The sequence below is a fragment of the Camelus dromedarius genome, chromosome 24 (assembly GCF_036321535.1).
Source record: "Camelus dromedarius isolate mCamDro1 chromosome 24, mCamDro1.pat, whole genome shotgun sequence".
NCBI lineage: Eukaryota > Metazoa > Chordata > Mammalia > Artiodactyla > Camelidae > Camelus > Camelus dromedarius.
In genome coordinates, this window is record NC_087459.1 from 27074841 (window position 1) to 27092415 (window position 17575).

The 17575-nt window shown below is 46.2% G+C and overlaps 1 protein-coding gene and 1 long non-coding RNA gene across 2 annotated transcripts; one reads left to right on the forward strand and one right to left on the reverse strand.

The window, feature by feature from the left end:
* The first annotated feature begins 403 nt into the window (after positions 1 to 403).
* TBL2 (transducin beta like 2) lies at positions 404 to 6367 on the forward strand. Its single transcript, XM_010980761.3, has 7 exons — positions 404 to 590; positions 2067 to 2194; positions 2456 to 2640; positions 3128 to 3279; positions 3621 to 3747; positions 4085 to 4237; positions 4458 to 6367. Exons 1-7 carry the CDS (start codon positions 461 to 463, stop codon positions 4918 to 4920), a joined length of 1338 nt encoding a protein of 445 aa, XP_010979063.1. The 5' UTR covers positions 404 to 460; the 3' UTR covers positions 4921 to 6367.
* A 6460-nt stretch (positions 6368 to 12827) lies between these two features.
* LOC116147176 (uncharacterized) lies at positions 12828 to 17488 on the reverse strand. Its single transcript, XR_004130657.2, has 3 exons — positions 17424 to 17488; positions 14809 to 14943; positions 12828 to 13073 (listed from the first exon to the last, which is right to left on the reverse strand). It is a non-coding gene; the product is annotated as an uncharacterized LOC116147176 (long non-coding RNA).
* Between the last annotated feature and the right edge of the window lie 87 nt (positions 17489 to 17575).

Sequence of the window (17575 nt, forward strand, 5' to 3'; positions counted from 1 at the left end):
CACCAGTCAAATGGGAGTAATAATCCCCGCCTTGCCTCCTTGAAAGGATCGTGTGATGACGGCTGGAATAACGCCTTTAATAATGATTATCATTAAATTATTCAAGGGGAGGCCGAAGCAGGGCCTGCATTTCTCGCCGCCCACCCTCCGCGGCAACACAGCCTCAATGGCTAGACCGTCTTAAACTGCCAGGCCCTGCCCTTCGGAAGCTTAACGATCAGGCCCCGCCCCTCTGGACTCGCTAAAGACCAGATCCGCCCCCTGGACACGCCAACGGCCAGGCTCCGCTTCTCAAGACACACTAACGGCCAGGCTCCGCCCCTCGAGACGTGCCAACGGCCAGGCCCCGCCCCTCGAGGCGCACCAACGGCCAGGTTCCGCCCCGCGTGCGTGCGCGACCCCGTGGAGACGTGCAGGCGCCCGCGTAGCTAGACGCTGAGGTGGCGGCGGTATTGCCAACATGGAGCTGCTGCAGATGCCGGAGCTGATGGGGCTGTCGCTGCTGCTTGGGCTGCTGGCCCTGATGGCGACGGCGGCGGTAGCGCGGGGGTGGTTGCGCGCGGAGGAGGAGACATGCGGCGGGTCCGCCGGTTAGTGGGGCGGGGGCGGGTAGGGGCGACCTACGGGGACCTCGCTCCCGGCCTCTCCGGGGTCCGACCTGCCGTTTGGGCCTGCAGGGGTGCCAGAGACCACCCCTCCGCCTCAGTTTCTCCTCTTGGGAAATAAGTATGGTTTCCCGAGACGAGGTGCCTCCTCGTCGGGGTGGTCGCCCCCCTTCCAGACAGCCCGTTAGAACTTGGGTCCCTCGCTGCCACCGACAGCGCGGCAGCGGAGGCCAAGCCGTCTTCTTCCCTCGGAGTCTCAGCTTCTCCGCGGGACCGCTGCGAGAGCGCTTGTAAACTCGCAAGCTCGCTCCTTGTTATTTTATGAAAATGGGGAGGGGGAAGCGGACATTCATTTGTGAAGGCCCTGGTTCCCCGACATGCAATACCTACTACCTCTCTAGGCTTTGGGGCCTTTTTCTTTAGGGAGTCCACTGTTGGGTAAGGAAGTATATCTGAAAATGTAAGTGAAAAATGCAGTATAGTAGGTTTCATAAAAAGGTAAGTATTTAGAAACAGGAAACCCAAGGGTGGGAGTGGTCAGCCCTGCTTTATTCGATTGGGGATCCAGTAGGGAACACACGAGGTAGAGTATTCAAGGATTGACGTCTAAGAGTTTGCCAGGAGACCAAGAGAGAAAGAATGAAGCGGAGCACTTCTGAAACAGAATTTGGTTCGACTGTAGTGTGAGGGGAGAAGAGAGGGCTTGTAAGGGCTGAAACGGCAAGCAGAGGGCAGATTTGTCTTTGTATGTGGCCTCAGGAGTTTTCTTCTTGTAGGAATTAAGGAGCATCTGTAGCCATCTAACACCTGCCAACTTTGCTTCTGGCCTGATTCTCAATTAAATTAGTTATTATATACAAAAGTGACTGGCACCATTTCCGGCACAGAGTAGGTGCCCACCTCATGTTCACTACCTCTCCTGCCTGGGTTCTCCCTGGGATTCCTTTGAGCCTTTTAATGCTTGTGTTGGGTACTCTGCTTATCATTTTGTATATATTATCTCACCCAATTCTTGAGTTCTCGTTAAAGAAACAAAAGCTCAGAGCAATTAAGTAACTTACCCAAGACCAGGGCCACCAGATTCCATTGTGCACTTTATTCCCTACTTAGATATGTGTGGCCAAGAATCTGCACTCTGCTGGCCGTACTGTGTACCCACTGAGCTGTGTCAGACCAGAGAGGGTGCCTTTTCTAATGTGCACTGAGGTTATGGTTATATGGTTATAGTTAACGTTACATACAGCAGCAGCAGGCGGCCTCCTCAAGCTCACTTAGGAGTAGAGACACAGGTCCAAACCCAGGTCTGATTCCAAAGCCTCTATTTTTTCCCACATCACTCTCCTTGAGGACAAGGGTCATATCTGGTCATCTCTTACGCCTCCATTCAATGCCTGGCCAATCATAGGTGGTCAGTAAGTGCTTATTGAGTGAATGGATGGATGACATGGCCCTTCCTTATAGGCCAGAAAGCAAATGGATTTCCACCTGACAAGTCCTTGAAATCCAAGAAGCAAAAACAGCAGCGGATTCGCAAGGAGAAGCCTCAACAACACAACTTCACCCACCGCCTTCTGGCTGCAGCATTGAAGGTACATGGGTACCCATGCACAGAACATGTATACGAAGACCCACACCCCCGCAGACTTTTCCTTTGTAGTGTTCTGTGCATATTACAGACCCCACTGCCTCTGACCACAATCAGGGATGCCCCATCCTATCCCTTCTCATCGCATCCCATCAGCAGCTTGCTGTTAATCTGAGCAGTAGGGCCCTGGAGTCATGGCTGCGAGTTGGGTTTCCCCATCTGCCCAAGGGGCTCCTGTTCATACTTCCTGCAACCCTTCCCCTAGAGCCACAGTGGGAACATATCTTGCATGGACTTTAGCAGCAATGGCAAGTACCTGGCCACCTGTGCAGATGATCGTACCATCCGCATCTGGAGCACCAAGGACTTCCTGCATAGGGAACACCGTAGCATGAGAGCAAATGTGGAGCTGGACCATGCCATCCTGGTGCGCTTCAGCCCTGACTGCAGGTGGGACAGGATGGAGCCTCAGGTTTGCCTGCAGAAGCCCTGACCCAGGCTTATGTCCTTCCCATACCTCATTTGGGATAGTGAGGGGGGACCCAGGGTCTCCCTTGTGGTGGCAGAAAGGGAACATCCAGACAGGTTGAATATTGCCTGGAGCTCCCTGGAGGGCTATGTAGCTACATAGGAAGGAAGCAGAGAGAGGGAGATCTGTTTTTACTTGGGAAGTACCAAAGCCTGGCTTCTAGATTAGTTTTGGAAGCTGTGATGGTTTTCTAAACCCTAGAGAGAAGCTAAAGGAGCCAGAGCTATGAGAGTCATACCTTCTAAGGAGTTTTAAGACATTTTGAACCAAGGGGTTACGTTGTGAGGCTAGACTATAGGTCCTGAAGGGAGGTCTTGATCTTCCTCAAAGCCCGCCTAGCACAGAATCTGGAACTCACAGGTCTCCATGTTCAAAGGAGTGAGAGACTTGTCTGCTTCTTGTCTCTAGAGCCTTCATCGTCTGGCTGGCCAATGGAGACACCCTCCGTGTCTTCAAGATGACCAAGCGAGAGGATGGGGGCTATATATTCACAGCCACCCCAGAGGACTTTCCTAAAAGGCACAAGGCACCCATTGTCAACATTGGCATTGCTGACACAGGTAAGAGGCAGTCAGAGGGTAGAGCTTGCCCAACACAAGAGAATGGACCCAGTTATATTTACTGAATGATTCAGTGCAGCCTGAAAGTTGTGCTCAGCCCCAGCATGACGAAAGGGGCTCTGGCTCTGGACTCTCCTGGGGTCCTGGGAGCCACAGCAGGTCTCCAGGGAAGGCAGGTAATAGCCACAGTCTTCAGCCAAATCCTTCCTTATCTGTGGCAACCTTTGGCTCAGGAGGGGAGCATGGATCCTTGAGACAGAGGCCTTCATAAGTGTCTCCTTGGCAAGTGACAGTCAGTCAGGTCATTGACCTCAGCTCATGTCACTCCCCTCACCCCTCAGGGAAGTTCATCATGACTGCTTCCAGTGACACAACTATCCTCATCTGGAATCTGAAAGGTCAGGTGCTGTCTACCATCAACACCAACCAGATGAACAATACATATGCTGCTATATCCCCCTGTAGCAGGTGAGGACGGAGGGACTTTGGCATCTGGATGGGCAGATGAGGCTGCCTGGGGCAGAGGCTGGGGCTGAAGGCTAGGGACAGAGCAGAGAGCCAGCTTCAAAGAGCAGAAAGCGCATACAGTATGGAATCAGGACACCTAGATTCAAGTCCTCAGTCTCTATTTCTTCATCTATAGTTTTTAAAAGGTTGAAGTGGGGGTACTATATATATTTTAGCACAGCTATGAGGTCTTATGTTATTTAGATACACGATTAACTTTCTCAGGAAAAAAGTTTACTGGGTTTGCAGAAAAAGATGCTTAAAATTAAGTTTTAAAGAAACCTGGTTTGTATGGCAGGTTTGTGGCCTCGTGTGGCTTCACCCCAGATGTAAAAGTTTGGGAAGTCTGCTTTGGGAAAAAAGGGGAATTCCAGGAGGTTGTGCGAGCTTTTGAACTGAAGGGCCACTCTGCAGCCGTCCACTTCTTTGCTTTCTCCAATGACTCCCGGAGGTGAGTGAATCCTGATTTCTTACCAATGGCCCTCAGCCTCTCTCTGGGCAGCCAGGATCCTTCTGCCATTCTCTGCAGCAGCTCTGAAGTGGGTGGGGTACCTGGCCCTCAGCAGGCCCATAGCAATGGAACTGGCTTCCTAGCTGGAGTCCCTAAAGCTATCCCAGTGCCCTCCGCTCCAGGGTGTGTTGGGCTAGAGCCATGATTTTCCATGCTGCAGGATGGCCTCTGTCTCCAAGGATGGTACATGGAAACTGTGGGACACAGATGTGGAATACAAGAAGCAGCAGGACCCCTACTTGCTGAGGACAGGCCGCTTTGAAGAAGCGAGCACCATGTCTTGTCGCCTGGCACTCTCCCCTGACGCCCAGGTCTTGGCTTTGGCCAGTGGCAGCAGTATTCATCTCTATAATACCCGGCGGGGTGAGAAGGAGGAGTGCTTTGAGCAGGTCCATGGGGAGTATATCACTGACTTGTCCTTTGACATCACTGGCCGGCTTCTGGCCTCCTGTGGGGACCGGGCAGTGCGGCTCCTCCACAACACCCCTGGCTACCGGGCAGTAGTGGAAGAAATGCAGGGCCTCCTGAAGCGGGCCTCCAATGAGAGCACCCGCCAGAGGCTGCAGCAACAGCTGACTCAGGCCCAGGAGGCCCTGAAGAGCCTGGGTGCCTTGAAGAAATGACTCTGGGAGGGACAGCAGAAAGGAGCTGGCCTTCTGCTGCCACGACTGCTGCCACTTTTCCCGGGTACTCCCCAGCTGGAACCCTTGAAAGGAGTGTTCTGATTTTCTTAATGGTGGCTCCTCTTTCCTTTTTCCCATTGAAACTATTCTTGCCTACTTAGATCTCTCTCTTTCCTTGCTGGTTGTGACTCCTGGCCTTACTTGACCTCCCAGGCTAATAACCAAGGTGCTTCTCTTTTTCCTGGGACCAAGGAGTAGAATCTAACTTCACCAGACACTGAGGAGAGTGGTAATTAGAAGAGAGAGAGAACATGGTTTTTGACCTTGTAGCAACACACCCTGGTATCCAAAGAAGTTTGTAACTGTGGAAGCAAAGCCTAGGGAACACCTGAATACTAACCAGCAGTTTTGAGGAGTGGGAGATTGGGATATCTTCCAATTCCAGAACTGTGGTATGGCTTCAGGGAAAAGATTACCTTAATCCAGGCAAAGCATCTAACTCCATCAAAAAGTAATTAAGGGATTTCATTCTGTGCCTCAGTTTTCTCATTTGTAAAACGGAGAATATTTGGCTCTGATTTAAGTTGTGCAGAGGAATCATAATCAGAAGGTGACTCTGTCTCTCATGAGGTTATATCCTGTTTGAGGAGAACCTCTGATCATTTCATCAGACATTTGAGTGCCTACTCTGTGCCCAGCACAGCACTGGGCACTGGAGATAAATGTGAATTAGGACATGATCTCTGCCATCAGAGATGGCTGGTGGGAGAAAGGTACACATGTCTATGAAGTGCTTCTTGTTAGTTTATTCATAGCTGAAGGAGGCTGTTGCAAAAGTCAAGGCAAGAGGACTGAGTCAGGACAGAGGCAATGGGTATGAAGTTAAGGGGTTGATTTTGATAGCAGATTCAGTATTTAGAAGTTCAAATTTTTGGACTTTGAGGACTGCGTGGATGTGAGAGGTAAGGGAAATGAGGAATCTAGGAAGACTTAAGCCTAGGCAAAATTTATTCATCCAAAATAAATTCTTACTCCCTCTCTTTAAAACTGGGACCTCCCCTAGTGACCCCTAACTCATATAAATGTTTGAAAAGTCACAACCTTGGAGTTATCCTTAATTACTCTCTTTTCACTACTTCCACTACCTTACTACACTACTAGTACCCACTCCATCAGAAAATTCTTTTGGTTACATTCCAGGTATTTTCTGAATCTGCTACCTCTCTCCGTCTTCTCTGTTAACCATCCTGGTTCTAGCCACTGTCACCTACTGGACTACTAGAATATAGCGTCCTCATTGGCTTCCCTGCTTCCTCTCTTGCCTTGTTAAGTAATTTTTCTATGTACTAGAGTGATCTTTTGAAAATGTAAACCAGGTCACATTGTTCCCAAGTTAAAATCCTCCAAAGGCTTCCCATCACACTTGGAATAAAATCCAAAATTCTTACCATGGCCTACCCGGTTCTATATAATCTGGCTTCTTCCTTCCTCTGTGGTCTTGTTACCACTCTCCCAGCCACCCCACTCTTGCTCTGGGGGGACCTGTGCCAAGGTTTTTCTCTGCTTAGATGCATTTTTCTCTTCTGTTGGCAGACTTGTGTTTGTCGTAATTCTGTTCTCAGTTTCAGTTACGCTTCAGAGAGACCCTCCCTGACCACCCAATCTGAAGTAGCCCTTTCCACCAATCATATCACATTAGCTTATTTTATTTTATTTTATATTACTTAATATTATCTGAAATTACCTTGTTTGGATATTTGTTGGCTTCAGGGGTTTCATCTTAAATGCTAATGGATGTCAAGTGGATAATATAAATGTGTGAATTGGGCCACAGTTGTCTGGGTGTAAGACAGTAGGAAATGGTGGGGACTAAAGTGATCTCTAAAGGGCCTAAGTCCTGGATAAGGGGCAGGGGTGGTTGCTACTTATTATTTAGGAATCCAACAGAAGTTGTCTGTTTCAGAAAAGGTAGGAGTTGGTGATCTATTATAAAGAAAAAATTAAGCACTGTATGGAGCAAACAAAACACTAATGTGGGCAGTATGTGGTCCAACAGTCTCTTTTGGCAGCTTTTGGATTGTTCATTAACCCATTGGAATGTGAGCTCCACAAGAATCCTTGTCTGTTTGATTTGCTTTGTATCCCAGACTACCTGGGATACTGCAAGCACTCAATAAATGTAGAATTCAAACCAGGGCAGTTGACAGAAATTTCAGTACCCTCTGTGTACTGTGGTTTTATGTTCCCAATTTCCACTGTGATTTTCTGTTCCTAATAACAGACTGATGATTGATAATGCTATGCACATGGGTCCTGTTGAATATTTGCTTTCTGATTGTCAGAAGGAGACTAAAACACTTCTTTGCATATCTGCTTGGCTCTGGCTCTGGCTTTACTTTCAGTGTATATCCAGGAGAGGAAGTAACTTCCAAATGTTGAGCTCCTGAAGTCAGAAGTCTTCAGTTCCAGTTTCAGCTGGGCACTTACTGACTTACGACTTTGAGCAGACAAAGCACTTGACCCCTCTGAGTCTGTTTCCTCATCTGTAAAATGGGACTAAATCTTGTCCTGCGTGCCTTTCAGGGCTGTGAATTTCTAACAAGATGAGTGAAAGCACTACAAAAAATTAGAGACTTCCTGAGGACAGAAAGCGCCTCTCACTAAAGCTCCTCTCACTTCTCTTGTAAGCATGGAGAAGTTACCTGGATATTAATGTAGACCAGAGGCCAACGTGTTTTTTTGATAAAAAAAATCCTTGTGTGTGAAAGCAGCATTAATCCTTAAACATTACTATTTCAACTTATGTGGGTTTGAAATTTTTCAAAATAAAAATTTGGGGAAATACTAAAAATGGTGGTATATAGATTATTTTTATCAGTCATCAAAAATAGATAAAGATATTTAATCCACAAAAGTGTGCATTTAAAGGCCCGTTGATAATGCTGGCTCAATTTCAATTAAGGTAATAAATATTTAAAAGATGTTCTGTAATTGGAGATTATAGGAGGTAACTAGGAAGCACATACTATAGTGATGAGTTATCAGTGATGGTAGTTTATATCATAGACCCAAAACTGCCCCAAATTGGCCACATATTCTAGAAGCTTAATAATTTGGGATTCATGTACTCCTCTACAAAATTCCAGAAATATGAGTCTTCCGGGTGAGCATGGCTTGGTTTCAGCACACAGCTCTTGAGGCTGAGGCCCACTGCTGGGCATAGGTCAGCACTGCAGAATCAGCCACAGCAACTGAAAGTTTGATGCATATACACAAACCTGGGAATGTCTTCTGAGATTGTGATGGTAGGTCCATGTCTTCATTTGTTCAGGCTTCCAGCTCCGATCCCAGAGTTCAGGGCACTTGGAAATTGAGTGTGGTTTCCACTTGCTTTCTGTTCATAGCCAGCTTTCTGTTCATAAATAACCAGTTTGAGTCCATTTTCGTTTTCTTAGTCACATTACTGGTGGCTGACACAGTGCTAAGCATGGTCCCTACCAGCTCACTGTTGTTTTTGCCTCAGCCATTCTCCCAGTAACGAACCACATCTTCGTTTTTATTTGGTGAACTACCACTTCCCCAACCCTTAATCCGTGTGATTTAACAGGGGATAGACCCAGACCCTCCAGGTGGGCATACAACCAATCAGCAGATCCCTGAACTCTGCCAGAACTTTATAAAGTGAAAATATCTTTAATTTTCTACGGGGATTGCTAAGTAAGTAGAATGTAAGGTTGTTACTATGTGTATTCTCACCTGAGAATGAAGACAACATGGGAGAGCAGCCAAAGATGTAGAGAGACTGCGTGCTAAGGATGCTGCTTGTTTAGACTGCTGGATCCAGACATGCCTGAAGTTGCCACATTGGACTTGTCAGTTATAAGAGCCAGTAAACTACTGTTTATGATTGTCAGTTTGAGTTGGGATACTCTTAATTACAACTGAAAGAGCCTTGACATCGGTATTAGAGAGCTCAAGCAAACTGTCGAAGGCACATAAACCAATAAATGGCTTGCCCAGATCTTTAAATTTAGGCCTATCTGATACTGAAGTACATGCCTTTAACCACTGGGCCCAACATTTGTTAAAACCAGAGGCAAGAATATAAATGGAGGGCTATGTACCGTGCCATGTCTTAATATTTATTATAAATTAAGCTGAGCTGAAATATGTTCTATCCTCCTAATTTGATATAACATCCTGGAAGGCCAAGTTTAAATTTAGAATTCTCAGGCTTAGGTCTGTGCCACGATGTGTTGTCAAAGCCAACTGTCCCAAGGTCAAGGCTGCTCCCTTTTTCTCAACTTGCAAGGGACACCTACCCCTTGGCCACCAACCACCGGGGCCTTAGGGAGTGCACCATGGTAGCACCACCTTTGTGAGAATGGACCCAGGGAGAGGCTCTTAAAAGCCTTGAAGCAGGTTTGGGTCTGTGTGAACAGGGAGTCCAGGGTCTGGTGGGTGAGATGGGGGCACAAGCGCTGGGTGGTCACATCTCCCTGGTCCTACAAACTGCAGGACCAGGGGAGGGGCATGGCAGGAGGGGGGCCAGGACAGGTCCCTCCGGATGAGTCCTCTTGTCCATGTCTGTTAACCACTATGCTTGCCACACTTCAGCCTTCCCCTGAAATTTCAGTTCACTATCCTAAGCTCTCCTCAACACACCTGAAATGAGATATAGCGACCATTTTATTGAGTTCCTAGGGGTTCAGCTAGGTTTATCAGAGTTCTTCTAAAAGTTCTGGATATGTGGAAGCATTTTCTTAACTGATATCTGTGGCCTGCTTGCTGGCTCTCCATTCTCACCTTTAAGTTCTTACAGGCATCCCACAGACCACATGCAACCAGGATACCAACATGGAAACCATCCACACCTTGATCCTTCCTCCATCACATCCCAGGATCAATCTGACAGGAAGGAAGCCAGGGGAGCTGAGAACACCAGCTTTCTCATAAACTCATGGAACTTTTCCTTCAACTGTCATCATAGATGCTCCCACTGCCACAGGTGAACTTGGCTTCATCAGGCTTCTTTATCCAGTCATCTGTCAATGGACATTTGGGTTGTTTCCATGTCTTGGGTATTGTAAATAGTACTGGTGTGAACATTGGAGTGCGTGTGTCTTTCTGAATTACATTTTTCTCTGGATATATACCCAGGAGTGGGATTGCTGGATCATATGGTAAGTCTGTTTCTAGTTTTTTAAGGAACCTCCATACTGTCCTCCATAGTGGCTGCACCAATTTACATTCCCACAAACAGTGTAGGAGGATTCCTTTTTCTCCACACCCTCTCCGGCATTTGTCATTCGTAGACTTTTTAATGATGGCCATTCTGACTGGTGTGAGGTGATACCTCATTGTTTTGATTTGCATTGCTCTAACAATTAGTGATGTTGAGCATCTTTTCATGTGCTTGTTGGCCATTTGGATGTCTTCCCTGGAGAGATGTCTATTTAGGTCTTCTGCCCATTTATTGTTTGGGTTGCTTATTTTTTTGATATTAAGGTGTATGAGCTGTTTGTATATTTTGGAAATTAGTCCCTTGTCAGTTGCATCATTTGCAAATATTTTCTCCCATTCTGTAGGTTGTATTTTCGTTTTGTTGATGGTATCCTTAGCTGTGCAAAAGCTTTTAAGTTTAATTAGATCCCATTTGTTTATCTTTGCTTTTATTTCCATTACTCCAGGAGCTGGTTCAAAAATATGAACCATGTTTTCCTCTAGGAGTTGTATAGTATCTGGTCTTACATTTAAGTCTTTAATCCATTTTGAGTTTATTTTTGTATATAGTTTTAGAGAATATGCTAATTTCAGTCTTTTATAGGTAGTTGTCCAGTTTTCCCTATTGAAGAGACTGTCTTTTCTCCATTGTATATTCTTGCCTCCTTCGTTGTAGATTAATTGACCATAAGTGCATGGTTTATTTCTGTACTTTCTATCCTGTTCCATTGATCTATGTTTCTGTTTTGGTGCCAGTATCATTCTGTTTTGATTACTGTAGCTTTGTAGTAGAGTCTGAAGTCAGGGAGCATAGTTCCCCTAGCTCTGTTCTTTTTCAGGATTGTTTTGCTATTTGGGGTCTTTTGTATTTCCACACAATTTTATTCTATTTTTTAAAAAATTGATCTTGCTTGCATCTCTTATAGGACTTTATACAGTTCTTTTTATCTAAGAAGCATTTAATAAATATTGCTTTGACTTGATAAATTAATCAAATTCAATAAATTAATCAAAATAATATCCTTCAGTTTCAAGTGTCAGAAACATGACTCATATTAAGCAAAAAAAAGGAGTCTGTTGGTTCATGTAATGAAAACTTTAGGAGTTCAGGGATGGCTAGATCTAGATGCTCAACAGAGGCCACTAGGAATCTATCTCCATCTCAGTTCTGTTTTTCTGTGTGCTGACTTCACTATCAGGAAGGCTCTCCTCAGGTGGTGATCAATATGGTTTCAGTGGCTCCAGTCTTTCAATCTTCCAGCTTAGCCACTGGTGAAAAGAAAATACCTCTTTCTGAAGACTTCCAGCAAAAGTGCTGAAGAGGACCCTCCTTAGTTCACATGACCATCCCTGAGCCAATGGCTGTGACTAATTATCTGCATTGCTCTAATTGGCCAGATCTGGGTCACATGCTTATCTTGACGACAAAGGGTGGAGTCAGATTCACCCAAAGCCCATGGACTGAGATAGGGAGGAGGTGCTTTCCCAACAAAAAAGAGAGAAGCTTAGTTATAGAAGTAGGGATGCTGGGCAGTCAGAAGCATCAGTTGACCAAAACTCTTAGCTACCTACATCAAATGATGAATGGGAACTTTTGATAATCATTATCTAAAGACTCAGTTTGTGGACTGTATGTAAGTAAGTGTACTCACCTAGTATATGGTTTATCACATTCTTTGATTCAAAAGCAAGCATCTTTTACATAGTTTCTGCACCTAATACTCAATACTTGTTATGAGGAAGCAACGATGGATGGATGGCATTCCTTCCATCCAGAAGGGGCTTGATCGAGCATCAGGTAATACATCAGTAATACTAATAACAGTGAATACTGATTATGTGGTGGGCAAGGTTCTAAGGGCTTGACAACCATTAGGCTATTTAAACTTCACCACACCCTCTTGGGTAGATATTGCTATTTCCATCTTATAGGTGGTAAAACTGAGAAACAAAGACGTTAAGGGATTCCCTATGTGGCAGAGTTAGGATATGAACTTGGCCCCAGCGCTTGGCCCACTGTTCCACAGATTCCCAGCTGTGCCTGAACACAGAACATACAACAGAATGTGATTATCTGCCGTCAGTGAGGCACAGCCTATGCCCAGTACAGTACCTGGCACTCAGAAATGACAAAATGAGGATATCCAGGGTATTACTGAGTATCGCAGAACCCTTGTGTGGAGGGGTCTGAAAGTAGCAACAGGGGCTGGAGAAGAAGAGAGAACAGGCTCACTCAGAGGCAGATGGGAAACTGGGCAGACCCAGTGTCACGGGGATGGGTAAGGAGAACTCTCTCCCCCTTCCCTTTCTTTTCTTCTTTCCTTCCTTCCTTCCATGAATAGTTGCTGAACATCTCCCATGGGCTATGTTTGGAGTATACAAGATGTTTCCTCCCTGTGGCTGTGGGGAGAAGGAAGGCCTGGATGTTACAAATCTCAAATAATATTTTTGTTTGCTTGTTTTTTATTTAAGGAGAATATTTAAATAGTGAAACCAGGTCAGAGCTCCTTAGTCAGCCTTGTACATTCTTTCTGAGCAAGTCCTAAGAACTCGCTCCCAAACTGGGTTATACATAAGATCATCAAAAATACATTAGATACATTTTCTCCCAGTTTGGACAAATCTCTATGATATGGCAGCAGAATAATGTACCCTCCCCACCCCAAGATGTCCACATCCCAATACCTAGAACCTGTGAATTTGTTAGGATACATGCTGTCTTAGTTTGGGCTGCTATAACAAAGTACCATCAACTGGATGGCTTAAACAACAGAAATTTATTTCTCACAGTTCTGGAGGACGGGAAGTCCAAGATCAAGGCCCTGGCAGGTTTGATGTCTGGTGAGGTCCTGCTTTCTGGTTCATAGATGACTGTCCTCTCATTATGTCCTCACATGGAAGAAAAAGGGCAGGAGAGCTCTCTGGGGTCCCTGTTATAAGGGCACAAATACCATTCGTGAGGGCTCTACCCTCATGACCTAATTTCCTCCCAAAGACCCCTCTTAATACCATCACACTGGGGGTTAAGATTTCAACATAAGAATTTTGCAGTGACACAAACATTGAGTCCACTGCATATGCCAAAAGTGAATTAAGGTAGCAAATGGAATTAAGGTCACTAATCAGTTGGCTTTAATTATCCTGGATTATCTGAGTGGGCCCAATGTAATCACAGGAGACAATGTCCTTAAAGGTGGAAGAGGAGGCAGAAGAGAGACAGAGATGGCAGCAGACAGAGAACTCAACTTGAAGGTGCTCATCTTGGAAGATGAACCAGGGAAAGTGGGCAGCTCCTAGAAGTCGGAAAAGGAAACAGATTTTCCCCTAGAGCCTCTAGGAAGGAATGAACCTTGAATTTAGCCCAGTGAGACACCTATCAGACTTCTAATCTACAAGATAATACGCTCGTGCTGTTTAAGCCACTAACTGTGTTGTAATTTGTCACAGCAGCAACAGAGAACAAATACAATGAAATGTTACATAAAATATCCAAAAGTACAGAATAATGCATGGAGTGTGCTGCAGCCATTTGTGTGAATATGTACTTTTGTATGTATGTTTGTAAATGTGTGGACCAGTGGTTCTGAACTTTGGCTGTACAGCTTAAAAACAAATCCCAGTCCAGGCTGCAGTCCCTTAAATCAGAACCTCTAGGAGTGGGGGCAGTGGGGAGAAGAACCCAGGCATCAGTCGCTTTTAAAGCTTCCCAGGTGCAGCCAGCTTGGGGTCATTGCTGTAGACCATCTCTAGAAGGTTAGGCATTAGGGAACAGGGTGATCGTGGGACCAGGGAGGGAAAGAGGGGTGGACTTGCTTTATTTTTTTTAACCTTTGAATTTTACTGTATCCCTTTAAAAAAAAAAGCCTTTTTATTATGGAAAATTTCAGAGTATACAAAAGTAGAGAGAACAGTACAATGAACCCCGGTTGAGTCTTGAAAGATGGGTTATTCAAAAGGAGGATGGTGAGTGGGTTAGGAGAGGGGGTGGCATTCCCCAGGGGAGAAGCAGCGTGAGTAACAGCACAGAGGTGGAAATGTGCAAAGTCTGTTCAGGGAACAGGTCCTGTGCACTGGAGCTAAGAGTACAGACAGGGGCAAAGACAAAACAAAATTAGGATTCAGAGTGGTTAAGTGACCATAAAACCACAAGACAAGTAAATGGCGGAGCTGGGATTCCAACCCAGGGTTTCTGTCTCTTAGCATTCTTTTCCCTGTGATTGAGGTCATATTTGGGACCCTGAGTAATGCTACGATATGAGTTTGCACTTAGGCAATGAGGAGCCATGGAAAGGATTTTAGGAAAGACCTGATCGTCAAAGGCGCACTGGCCCCAGGCAGGTGTGCTGGTTTGGGAAGGACTGTGTGCTGCAGAGGAGCTAAACTGCCCTGACAAAAAAAGTGGAATGACTTACAGGTAATGTAGGTGGGGCCGAAGGGGAGAAAACAGCTGATGGTGGGCCTTAAAGAGAGCCTGTAGGGAGGGGCAGTGGTCATTCATTCCTTCCTTCATTCAGTAACACCCTTAAACAGTTCGTCTGTGTCAAGTGCTGTGCTAGGCATTGGGGATGTGCTGGTGAACCTGACTATGGGGTCCCTGCCACCACAGGGCTGACATTTCAGGGGATAGCAGATAACACAGAGCAAATGAAAAGTCAAAGAACTTACAATTGTGATTAAGCATATGATCTTCAGGAACACGGGAGGACATCGTGTGGTCTTCAGGCTAGCTTCTCCTGCCTGCCTGGGGGTGTTCAGGGGAGCAAGGTTTCCTTCTTCTTGCTTGGAGTGATCTGGAGAAGGCTTCATGGAAAGTAAAGCATTGAGTCTGGGAATTCATGCAACAAATACTTAAGGAGCACCCATTGAGTGCCAAGCTCTGTTCTAGGTGCCAGGGATAATCAGTGAACAAAATAAAATGGACCGTGTTGCTACCTTCATGGGGCTACTGAAAGAAGATAGATAATGAGCAAGACAGACAAATAAAATAGTATTCCAGATGGTGATGAATGTTCTGTAGAAAAATAAATCCGGGAGGGGGATACAGAGTGTGTGTGGGATTGAATATTGCAGTCCTAGGGAGGGTGGCCAAGGTAGGCTGCAATGAGAAGATGGTATTTGAGTAAAGGCCTGAAAGATGTGAGAGAGCAAGGCATGTAAATATATATGTGCAGGATGGGATGGATGTTGCAGGTTGAATGCAAAGTGCGAAGGCCCTGAGGCAGGAGTTTTGGTATTTTCAGATGAGCAAGGAGGCCAGCATAGTTAGGGCACAGACAGCAAAGAGTAGAGGTGTAGGAGGTGAGGTCAGAGAATTAATGGGAGGAGGTACAGGGACAGCTGGAACACTGCAGGCCACTGCAGCTTTTATTCTGAGAAGGGAAGTCACTGCCTTGAATGCAGGTTGCCCAAGGCAGAGGTCTGGGCCACTCATCTCAGCACCCCCGGCCCCTTGCATCAAGCACAGGGCTTTCACCTAGAAAATGTTCAGGTGCGATCTTTTAAAAGTATGTCAACAGAGGGCATTTGTGCAGCCTGCAGGGAATAGTTGGCAGGTGCCCATTTTAATCACTCCCTTACACAGAAGGAGATAAGGTGGGGAATGCAGGGCCAGGGGGGCAAATGTGATCAGGAAATAGGAGATCACTGACTCTTCAGAGCAGGGTGGTTGATGAGAAGGGTGGGCTGGGCTGGAGGAGAGATGGATGCAGGAGGCTAACGCAGTGGGGAGAAGCAGTGGGCTGTGGAGTACAGAGAAGCTATAGGGGAGAAACCTCAGGGGGAGGCTGGTCAGGACTTGGACAAGGGGGAGAGAGAAGGGGGACATAACCATCTGGTGTTGTGTGCCTAGACCGGGGGCTCGATGAACAGGACACTTACCATGTTCTGCCTTGTGTTTTATTTTCCTAGTGCTTTCCTTATTCTCCCCTCAAGGGAAGGGAGTGTGTCTTAGTCATCTTTGCATCACCCACTATGTTCACTGCTGTAGGGCATATAGCAGGTGTTCAGATAGTTCCTGGGTTCAGTTATTTTGGATCAGTGGCTTTGAGAAACAGACTTCCACTTTTGATTCTGTTGTTTCTTTTTTTTTAATTTATTGGTTGGTTGGTTGGTGGGGGAGGTAATTAGGTTAGTTTACTTATTTGTTTATTTTTAACAGAGGTACTGGGGATTCAGGTACAGAGGTACCCAGGACTTCGTGCATGCCAAGCATGCGTTCTATCCTGCCCCTCCTCCTCGATCTGGTTGTTTCTAAATCATCCTTCCCTCCATATTCTGGTTCAGCTCTTTTCACTCCTCAGTCAGGCAGACACTTTCTGGGCCCCTCACCAGCAAGACAAACATGCTTACCAAGTTATGATGCTGATGGATCATGAAAGGCTATAAACAGCCACAGTCAGAGGCTGTGTCAAGTTCAGGGTTAGCAAGACATTTCTCTGGGGCACACAGAAGGAAGTTTCTCTAGAGGTGAGAGACGTAGCCACTACCACCCAGGGCAAACTGTCACCTTGCTCCCTTTATGTCTCCTGAAGCAGCTGTTACAAGACCCTCCCTGCATACTGCAGAAATAAATGCCTGGGGGGACCGGGGGGTGGTGGTGCAAAAAAGCAAGGGAGCTGCACTGAAGATTGAACATTCACCCAAACATCTACTGAGCCTCCACAACGTCTTTGGACACAGTTAGACCGTAGAAAAATTGTACTTACCATATTTTCCGAGTTCAACTTCAAGGTTGTTTTTTTCCCAAAGCCTCTGGACACCCCTCATCTAGATTAGGGTTGTTACAGCACCTTGTACTTCCCTTAGCATAGCATTTATAAAATGGCATTTTAAATGTCTGTTCTCTCGTCTGCACGGTCTACTAAACTGGAAGCTCTTTGAAAGCAAAAAACCCAGATTTTGTCCACAGCACTTAGCACTGAGCCTTGCAAAACGCAGGCATCATTTAATCAACAATTGCTGATGTAGCGAGCCAAGTACGGACAAAGCAGATAGCAGAGAGTATCAGGGAAGGCTTCTTGGAGTTTGAACTGTATGTTGGAAAACTAAAATCAGTTAATCAGCTGAAGAGATAATAGGATTCCCCAGGACATACGTGTACAAAGGTTGGAAGACACTTAAGGTGTGAAATTCTATGTGGTTGGAGCCCAGAGGTATATGTGGGGAGCCAGCGCTCCAGACAGGAGAGGCAGCAGGACAAGATGGTGCAGAACCTCCATCCGTTAGGGTCAAGTCCATAACATATAGGTTATGGCCCTTGGCCAGAGGATGAAGATCCCTACCTTCAAATACCCTGGAAAAGGGCCAGAGACCCCACTTGCAGCGCCTCACACCTCACCCAGCACACAGCACGTGCCGCCAGCTCGCCAAACACCCAGGCCTGGGTGGGGCCGAACCGACTACCGAGACGCCCAGGGTGGGGCGCCCGGGTAGA